This window comes from Oncorhynchus mykiss, chromosome 20 (genome assembly GCF_057628025.1).
Source record: "Oncorhynchus mykiss isolate SJ-2025 chromosome 20, ASM5762802v1, whole genome shotgun sequence".
In the NCBI taxonomy this organism is placed as follows: domain Eukaryota; kingdom Metazoa; phylum Chordata; class Actinopteri; order Salmoniformes; family Salmonidae; genus Oncorhynchus; species Oncorhynchus mykiss.
In genome coordinates this window covers 40,043,615-40,053,506 of record NC_143041.1, presented here as the reverse complement: position 1 = coordinate 40,053,506, position 9,892 = coordinate 40,043,615, and the positions used below count along the sequence as shown (strand labels likewise).

At 44.0% G+C, this 9,892-nt stretch overlaps 1 protein-coding gene across 1 annotated transcript; it reads right to left on the bottom strand.

Annotated features, from left to right (window-relative positions):
• Positions 1–3,591: 3,591 nt before the first annotated feature.
• Positions 3,592–9,760, bottom strand: LOC110499413 (serine protease HTRA2, mitochondrial). The gene is made up of 7 exons (XM_036956263.2): positions 9,060–9,760; positions 8,527–8,731; positions 6,663–6,857; positions 5,351–5,492; positions 5,057–5,126; positions 4,840–4,935; positions 3,592–4,682 (listed from the first exon to the last, which is right to left on the bottom strand). Exons 1-7 carry the CDS (start codon positions 9,533–9,535, stop codon positions 4,517–4,519), a joined length of 1,350 nt encoding a protein of 449 aa, XP_036812158.2. The 5' UTR covers positions 9,536–9,760; the 3' UTR covers positions 3,592–4,516.
• Positions 9,761–9,892: the final 132 nt, after the last annotated feature.

The window sequence follows — 9,892 nt, the reverse complement described above, 5'->3', positions numbered from 1 at the left end:
ATAGTTTGCATTGAATTGTGGGTCATATCAACCCCAGAAGTGATTACAGTTCTTCCCTTGCCCCCTCGAGCAAAATCGGTTTGTACTAAACGACACGTTTTCCCAAAACTGCATTGTTCTACAACAGTTTGGTGGGTACGTTGTAGTGTGGCCTGATCAATATGGGTGTGACCATTTGAAATCACAACTCGTGCAGCACACACCATACACAATATCCATCTGGGCTACCATAATCACATCGTTCTTCAAATAGTCGTTTAGTACAGTATCGTGTCCGTTGAATAAAACGTTGCACAAAGTTTTATCGAACGAAACGCACCGCAGACTGACACTGCCCGCTAAGATGTTTGGTTCTCGCTACATTACCTGCTGTGAACTGTCTGTCACCTGAGAAAAACTTAAGACCCTGTGCCGATTTTAGCATGTAAATCTTGGTGCGGCAAACTCAAAAAAACATTTTTTTTAGATGCATGCCAGCAAAGCCTGGTTAAATAAAAAGCAACGACACAACAAAATAATATATATATTTTTTTTAAGGCTTACATAAAAGCTGTCCCAACAGCAGAACCTTCTTTTCAGCACCATGTAGTGCATCCTTACCACTGTTACACCTGGCTATCAGCAGGGCCTTGTCTGGCAGCGAAACTCAGCCTCATTTACTGCCCTTAAAAAAAAAAAACTGATATGGCTGACTTGCTTAAAACAAATGTGGTTTCTACTGACAGTTGAGATGTACAAACTTACACAATACATGTATGTTTTGTTTGATAAAGTTCATATTTATATAAAAAAAATCTCAGTATACATTGGCGCGTTCACTAGTTCCAAAAACATCTGCTGATATTGCAGAGCCACATCATTTTACATAAATACTCATTATAAATGTCGATAAATACAATTGTTAGACATAGAAATATAGATATACCTCTCCTTAATGCAACCGCTGTGTCAGATTTCAAAAAAACTTTACGGATAAAGCACACCATGCAATAATCTGAGACGGTGCTCAGAAAATAAATAAAATTATCCGACATGTTGGAGTCAACAGAAATCAGAAATCACATTATAAATATTCCCTTACCTTTGACGATCTTCATCAGAATGCACTCCCAGGAATCCTAGTTCCACAATAAATGCTTGATTTGTTCGATAATGTCCATTATTTATGTCCAAGTAGCTACTTTTGTTGGTGCGTTTAGTACACAAATCCAAACGCTCATGCAGGTCCATTCAAACGTCGGACGAAAACTTCAAAAAGTTATATTACAGGTCGAAGAAACTTGTAAAACTAAGTATAGAATCAATCTTTAGGATGTTATCATAAATCTTCAATAAAGTTCCAACCGGAGAATTTCTATGTCTGTAGCGAAGCCATGGAACGCAGGTCGCTATCATGTGAAATGCGCGTGACCAGGACCTGGCTCTCTGCCAGACCACTGATTCAAAGAGCTCCCATCCGGCTCCACAACACAATAGAAGCCTCATTCAAGTTTGTAAAGACGGTTGACATCTAGTGGAAGCCCTAGGAAGTGTAACTTTATCCATATCCCACTGTGTATTCAATAGGGGCGGGGTTGAAAATCGACCAACCTTAGATTCCCCACTTCCTGTTTGTATTTCTTCTCAGGTTTTTGCCTGCCACATGAGTTGTGTTATACACAGGCATCATTCAAACAGTTTTAGAAACTTCAGTGTTTTCTATCCAATACTAATAATAATATGCATATATTAGCAACTGGGACTGAGGAGCAGGCCGTTTACTCTGGGCACCTTTCATCCAAGCTACTCGATACTGCCCCTGCAGCCATAAGAAGTTTTAACTATTGCCCCGTTATGATAACCCCTTTCAATGAGAACCATTACATAAATCATTATGTTTTTTTTGTTCTGCAGAACATTGATATATTGAGCTCTTCTTAAACTCAACTGCTAGTGGAGCATCTAAAATGGGTAAATACTTTCCATCATCTCCTCTGATACCATCATCTGCCTGTATTTCAGAAAACACGCAGATGACAATGGTTGAATCAATGTTTTTAATTTCTGGATTTTAGGTTTTAGGCCATGGTGATGGTTTCTAGGGTAACTCAAGAGTCATGGGCTCAAGAGTGAGTGGACTGAGGGGGATGTTCTAAAACGGAGTTAACTAAACCTTGAAGTCTTGAAGATTGAATTTTAATGAATTTGAATGTTTTTACGTTCATGAAAAGTACCTACTTGTATGTAGAATAATAGTGAAGACAACACTATGAACACATATGGAATCATGTAGTAACCAAAAACAGTGTTAAACAAACCAAAATATATTTGAGATTCTTAATTGTAGCCACCCTTTATTTAATAAAATGCATCCGACATTATCCGACATGAGAAAATGGGTTGTTATCGGTGAGCTGTTTCTGATTTGAGCCAATGAATGTGGTTGTGTTTTGATCAGCTAGCTAGCTAAAATAAAGTTGTACCAGCCAAAGGAGCGCTAACATTGGCTTGCTAGCTAACCAACAAGCGAGGAAACCTAGCTATATTTAGCTAAGAAATGGTTTAAATTCCCTAAAATAATCATATTTTAAAATGTAGTTAAATTTGGTTTTAAAATATGTTTTTGAACAGATATTTTGATCTTCATCCATTGCCACTTGTTATGAACATGTCTGGTATTCATTCAAAGTGTTTCTGTGGTACTCAGAGGCTGAGAAATTGGCAATTTCGCTAATCTGACATACCGGTACAACCTAAGATAGCCACCAGTAACAGACCTTTAGCTCACACTTTTCAATGCTATAGGTTATCAACTCAGTTCCAACTGCATCTGAAGGATGAGACTAGAGACATTGACTGTAAGGTAATATGTATTTGCATTTGTTATGTTTGAGTTTGTGGCTGTCACACCACTCGAATGTCTAAATCTGGGGTGGTTGCATATCCATATCTTTCCAGAGTGCATACTTCTCCATCTCTGACAAATTTGTTTAACAATTGAGTCCACATTTTCAGCTCCAACACTTCAATTTTTAGAACATAATTTGAAGTGCAAATTACAAAAAAAAGACGCCTTTTGCATGTGGAAATGTTGTATAATTACTTTCAGTGTAAAAAAAAACATGGAAATTAAACAACATTTTCAGGCAGGCATTTGTCTGTGATCAAAAAAGGAAAATCACATAAGCCCCACAATGCCTACTTCAATGCTCAAATAAAATTATCCAGCACACAGCTTGGACCTACTACAGTAGTTTTGAATCCTAACTAACCTGTCTATATGTTGTTTGAAATACAATAGACCAACATAGCTACTGTAGTAGGTCAAAGCTGTCTGCTGGAACCCCTTGGTAGAGCATCACTGAAGTTAGGCATTGTGGTGCTCATGTTAATTTACTTTTTTGGCTTAAGATCAATACCTACTTCTCACAACCCAACCTGAACCTTTAAAACCACACTATTTAAGACACAGGCAGGAAGTAGAAAGGGAAATATGCTAACCTACTACCTGCTTTACCAAAAACAAACAAGTAAAGTGTGTTGTACAGTAATCTCTCAGACTAACATGAGGTTTTCTATTCTGGGATGCTGAGATTGGTAGGACTGTATCTGATTTTAAAATAGTTTATTGTAGTGACTTTCAGTAAAAATATTGTGCCACAACTGATACAGTGTATTATAATGAAAACCCTAATTACAACCTTGGGCGGGATTAAATCTGAAAGCACTTGTAGACAATGCAACTTTTAAAGACAATTTCACAGCATTTGCAGAGATGGCATTAATGGTAAACATTTCATATGTTGGCTGTATTAAAGATTACCTTTAAAATGTCAAGCACGCTATAACGCGGATCTACCACAGACCGGATTGAATCACACCCCTTGTTGGTTATATCAGATCTTCAATGAAGTTGTAATTAAATCCCAGAACAATACAAGTTAATTGATGATGGATGTACTGTATATTGATGTCATAACTGTAAATACTTCAGTGCAGAGCCTTATAGCTCAATATGTTAGTATAAGTATCTGTTTCATTATAAATCACATGGTGGTCTGTTGAGGGCAGTGTCTTGGTTTGAACCCAATCAGTCACAACCAACTGTCACTTCCTTCAGACTTCAGTTACAGTATCTAATACTGTGTTAATCATAGCCCATCTTATCTCACGACTGTAAACCCATGGTAGGCAGAGTTCGAGAGCATCAAAACTGCGATGTAATCGTGCAAATTGTGACTGATGGATCTACAAATAATATTGGAGTAGTTATTTATGATACAAGGTGATTTGTATATCAGTCAGACTGGACTCGGCTTTAAAGTCGGCTGCTATCTGTTAATAGGCCATCTTATATCTTACATGACTTCTGTCCTGTGGTTTATTTAATGTGTAGAACCACACAGACAGTGATGTGATAGCATGTTGTGGGTGGGATCATTCAGTATCCCCGTCCTCTTCAGTGCACCAACTGTCCTCTTCTTCGTACACTACCTCAATGTCATGCGGCTCCACTAACTGGCAACGTTTGATGACATCACTCTGTGAACTCTGGGGTCATGTGTAGTCTGAGTAGGTCCTGACCCCTTCTGATCACCATGGTGATGCTGTCGCTGGTCCTCACGGCATTGTAAATCTCCTCTGACGTGTTCACCTTGGTGCCATTGATCTCCAGCACTATGTCACCTGGCTTCATACCTGCCCTGTGGAGGGTTATAACGACACGGTCACCTAGCTTCATAACTGCCCTGGAATTTTTTTATTGAAATATACCTTTAGAGTGCATTCCACATTCTTAAGTGTATTTCACTGACACAGGAAGAAAGAATAAACAATGTACACATCAGTTGAATTGCTCACCTGTTGGCTGGAGAGCCCATGATGACCCGGTGGATCATGATCCCGTAAGTGACATCCGGGAAGGAGGGATCCCTCAGCTTCAACTCGGCAATGATACTGCAACAGAATAGACATCCAACTATGGCTAAATCCTCCACTGTCATTCATCCTACCCCAGGTAGGTGATAGCTTTCCTGTTCACTCAGGTGCAGCACAATAGCTGTCATATGACCTTTACCTTGGAGTCAGGGTCAGCATCATGACCCCGATGTATCTCCGCTTGGTGTCCAACACCCCCAATCGAGACTCTAGGAGAGACAATCACAAAAACCTTAAACTTCCAAGAAGTGCAAATAACTTCAAGGTAGTGGGTCTATGGTCTTATTAGCCTGGTCTCAGACCTGTTGGTGGTGTCTGACCTAGTCCTATTGTCACACAATGACCATAGGAGCCAACATAGGAATTGGCAGGACAGCACAAACAGATCTGGGACCAGGCTATGGCACTTTGTCAGCACGGTAAAGTAACTCACTCTTCTTGTCGGTGGCTTGGTTCAGGAAGTGTTTGACGTGATCCGAGGGGATCGCGAAGGAGATCCCTGCCGTCACCTTCATGGTGTTGATGCCGATCACCTCACCATCCAGATTAATCAGAGGCCCTCCAGAATTCCCAAACTGCAAGACAGAACAATCCAGAAGCATTATTGATCATGTCATACATTTGGAGAACATACCGCTTTACTCTTACTAGCTCTGATTTTGCAGATAGGTGCTTGTGATGTGTGGTTGTTCATACAACTCGTTCCTTACAAGCAGGACGCACCGATTGTACATTTATCTGGATAAGAGTGTCTACTAAATGACTACTGGCAATTAGTTCACGTCCATGACCAGACTAGTGGAGTTACGTCGACGACAGTGGCCCACAAAGCTTTACTAGCAGGTTAGGGTTAGAGTCAATGCTTTACTAGCAGGCTAGGGTTAGAGTCAATGCTTTACTAGCAGGCTAGGGTTAGAGTCAATGCTTTACTAGTAGGCTAGGGTTAGAGTCAATGCTTTACTAGCAGGCTAGGGTTAGAGTCAATGCTTTACTAGCAGGCTAGGGTTAGAGTCAATGCTTTACTAGCAGGCTAGGGTTAGAGTCAATGCTTTACCAGCAGGCTAGGGTTAGAGTCAATGCTTTACCAGCAGGCTAGGGTTAGAGTCAATGCTTTACTAGCAGGCTAGGGTTAGAGTCAATGCTTTACTAGCAGGCTAGGGTTAGAGTCAATGCTTTACTAGCAGGCTAGGGTTAGAGTCAATGCTTTACTAGCAGGCTAGGGTTAGAGTCAATGCTTTACCAGCAGGCTAGGGTTAGAGTCAATGCTTTACTAGCAGGTTAGGGTCACTGTCAATGCTTTACTAGCAGGCTAGGGTTAGAGTCAATGCTTTACTAGCAGGCTAGGGTTAGAGTCAATGCTTTACTAGCAGGCTAGGGTTAGAGTCAATGCTTTACTAGCAGGCTAGGGTTAGAGTCAATGCTTTACTAGCAGGCTAGGGTTAGAGTCAATGCTTTACTAGCAGGCTAGGGTTAGAGTCAATGCTTTACTAGCAGGCTAGGGTAAGAGTCAATGCTTTACCAGCAGGCTAGGGTCACTGTCAATGCTTTACTAGCAGGCTAGGGTTAGAGTCAATGCTTTACTAGCAGGCTAGGGTCACTGTCAATGCTATACTAGCAGGCTAGGGTTAGAGTCAATGCTTTACTAGCAGGCTAGGGTTACTGTCAATGCTTTACTAGCAGGCTAGGGTTACTGTCAATGCTTTACTAGCAGGCTAGGGTTACTGTAAACAGACCAGGGTACTCACATCGATGGCAGCGTCTGTCTGGATATAGTCCATGTTGGGTTTGGACAGACCCAGCTCCTTGCTGCCCCGCTGGACTGAAGAGACAATACCTGAAGTGATGGTGTTCCTCAGGGCAAACGGGCTGCCCATGGCAACCACAAACTCCCCCTGACGCACATCCGACGACAGCCCCAGAGAGAGGGTAGGGAGAGGGTGCTACAGAGAGGAGAGAGACACAGTTAGAGGGTAGGGAGAGGGGGCTACAGAGAGGAGAGAGACACAGTTAGAGGGTAGGGAGAGGGTGCTACAGAGAGGAGAGAGACACAGTTAGAGGGTAGGGAGAGGGGGCTACAGAGAGGAGAGAGAGACAGTTATAGGGTAGGGAGAGGGGGCTACAGAGAGGAGAGAGACACAGTTAGAGGGTAGGGAGAGGGGGCTAGAGAGAGGAGAGAGACACAGTTAGAGGGTAGGGAGAGGGGGCTACAGAGAGGAGAGAGACGGAAAGGGTGCTATAGAGATGGAGATGGTGATACAGAGGAGAGAGACACAGTTCGAGGGTAATGAGAGGGGGCTACAGAGACGACAGACGGAGAGGGTGATACAAAGAGGAGAGGGTGCTACAGAGAGGAGAGAGAGACGGAGAGGGTGCTACGGAGAGGAGAGAGAGACGGAGAGGGTGCTACGGAGAGGAGAGAGAGACGGAGAGGGTGCTACGGAGAGGAGAGAGAGACGGAGAGGGTGCTACGGAGAGGAGAGAGAGACGGAGAGGGTGCTACGGAGAGGAGAGAGAGACGGAGAGGGTGCTACGGAGAGGAGAGAGACGGAGAGGGTGCTACGGAGAGGAGAAAGAGAGACGGAGAGGGTGCTACGGAGAGGAGAGAGAGACGGAGAGGGTGCTACAGAGAGGAGAAAGAGACGGAGAGGGTGCTACAGAGAGGAGAGAGAGAGAGACGGAGAGGGTGCTACAGAGAGGAGAGAAAGAGACGGAGAGGGTGCTACAGAGAGGAGAGAGAGAGACGGAGAGGGTGCTACAGAGAGGAGAGAGAGAGACGGAGAGGGTGCTACAGAGAGGAGAGAGAGAGACGGAGAGGGTGCTACAGAGAGGAGAGAGAGAGACGGAGAGGGTGCTACAGAGAGGAGAGAGAGACGGAGAGGGTGCTACAGAGAGGAGAGAGATATGGAGAGGGTGCTACAGAGAGGAGAGGGATATGGAGAGGAGAGGGATATGGAGAGGAGAGGGATATGGAGTGGACAGGGATATGGAGAGGAGAGAGATATGGAGAGGGTGCTACGGAGAGGAGAGAGATATGGAGAGGGTGCTACAGAGAAGAGGGAGACGGGGAGGGTGCTACAGAGAAGAGAGAGACGGGGAGGGTGCTACAGAGAGGAGAGAGAGAGAGAGAGACGGAGAGGGTGCTACAGAGAGGAGATGGTGCTACAGAGAGGAGAGAGAGAGAGACGGCGAGGGTGCTACAGAGAGGAGAGAGAGAGAGACGGAGAGGGTGCTACAGAGAGGAGATGGTGCTACAGAGAGGAGAGAGAGAGAGACGGAGAGGGTGCTACAGAGAGGAGAGAGAGACGGAGAGGGTGCTACAGAGAGGAGATGGTGCTACAGAGAGGAGAGAGATATGGAGAGGGTGCTACAGAGAGGAGAGGGATATGGAGAGGAGAGAGATAATGGAGAGGAGAGAGATATGGAGAGGGTGCTACAGAGAAGAGGGAGACGGGGAGGGTGCTACAGAGAAGAGAGAGACGGGGAGGGTGCTAAAGAGAAGAGAGACGGGGAGGGTGCTACAGAGAGGAGAAAATGCTACAGAGGGTGATAAAGAGAGGAGACAGACCGAGAGGGTAGGGTGAGTGTCATGCCTCAATCATAACCTCTTACCTGGGCATTGATTTTTATAGTGGCTATGTCCGCCACCTGATCGACGTCTTGCACAGTGGCGTTATAAGTCTCCCCATTGGTTAGCTTGACCCGGACTCCTCTCTTATTGGCCACTACATGGGCATTGGTGACTATGAGCCCATCACTGCTGACAATGAAACCAGAACCGTTGGAGATGGGGACTTCCCGACCAGAGAACGGGTGCCTGTCAGTATCATAGTTGAACATTACAGGTTACGTTATTGTTCATTGGTTATAATGGACGCCCTTTCACAATCCCCTAAATACACACACACACATTGAAAGTCATTGGGTCAGATGCAGTGCGGAGTCCCTGGATGGAGAGCAATTGTTGGTCAGGGGTTTTCATCAACTTGGTCTCAGATCTGTATGTGCTCTTGCCAACATCGCCAATCCAAACATGACATGATCATCAGTGACATGGAGTTGGTACGATAGCACAAACGGGACTGGCACTATTGTATTTTGTTATCAAAACAAACTAGCCCATCAAAGCGGTCATGTGATCTTACCTGCCGACGATTTCAATATACACGACAGCGGGCGTAGATTTTTCCACCACATCCGCAATGAAGTTGAACTTGAATCGTGGACTGTCGGGTTTAAAAGGAGAGGCACAGTGGGCTGTTGGCAAGACACGTTCTAGGATCGAATCACAAAGTAAACCTCTCCTCTCACAAACGTTGTCCTCCTCGTCCCCTCTGAAATGCAGAACTGCCGCACTACAGAGTCCCAACCCAACAGCAACTGACTTGAGGAGAGTAGTCCGCTCTGAGCCACTGCCCCTGCCGCCTCCTGCGCTCCAAATGGTCGGAACATTGTTGACATGACAGGTGTTTGCGTCTCCCGTTGAGTGCTGTTTGTAACCGACAGAAACACCGGAAACTCGTCCTAGTGTTCGCTCGTTCAAAATGTTACATTTTCGGAGATATTCCCCAGTGTACCTCCTGATTATCCAGAAGAGCGGACGATTGACATGTGTTGACATGTTGTTGCATCAGTCAGAATGCAGTAAAATAACTTTTACAACAAATTCAACAATTCACACTCCTTTCTTGACCATATGGATCTTCAACTATTTCTGCCTTTAGTAACCTACGGATTTATAAAAACGTAATCATAAAACTGTGGCTACTAGCTAGATCCACGTACCAGCTATCAGACCACGACCTAACTAGGTCGAGTAACACACAAATTGAAGTACTTCCGGGTCACAGAATTTCAGAAACGTTCTAAATAAAAGCTCCGCACGTAATAGAAGTGTCAACCTATATTTATTAATAAAATATAAAAAATGATTATTTAAACATTAATGATTCATATTAGTTCATATTTAAGTGACATT

Coding starts and splice junctions, on each gene's coding strand:
- LOC110499413 (XM_036956263.2), bottom strand. CDS start 9,535: ATGTCAACACATGTCAATCGTCCGCTCTTCTGGATAATCAGGAGGTAC. Junction 8,732..9,059: donor TATATTGAAATCGTCGGCAG/GTAAGATCACAT, acceptor TGATACTGACAG/GCACCCGTTCTCTGGTCGGG. Junction 6,858..8,526: donor CTATAAAAATCAATGCCCAG/GTAAGAGGTTAT, acceptor TCCTCTCTGTAG/CACCCTCTCCCTACCCTCTC.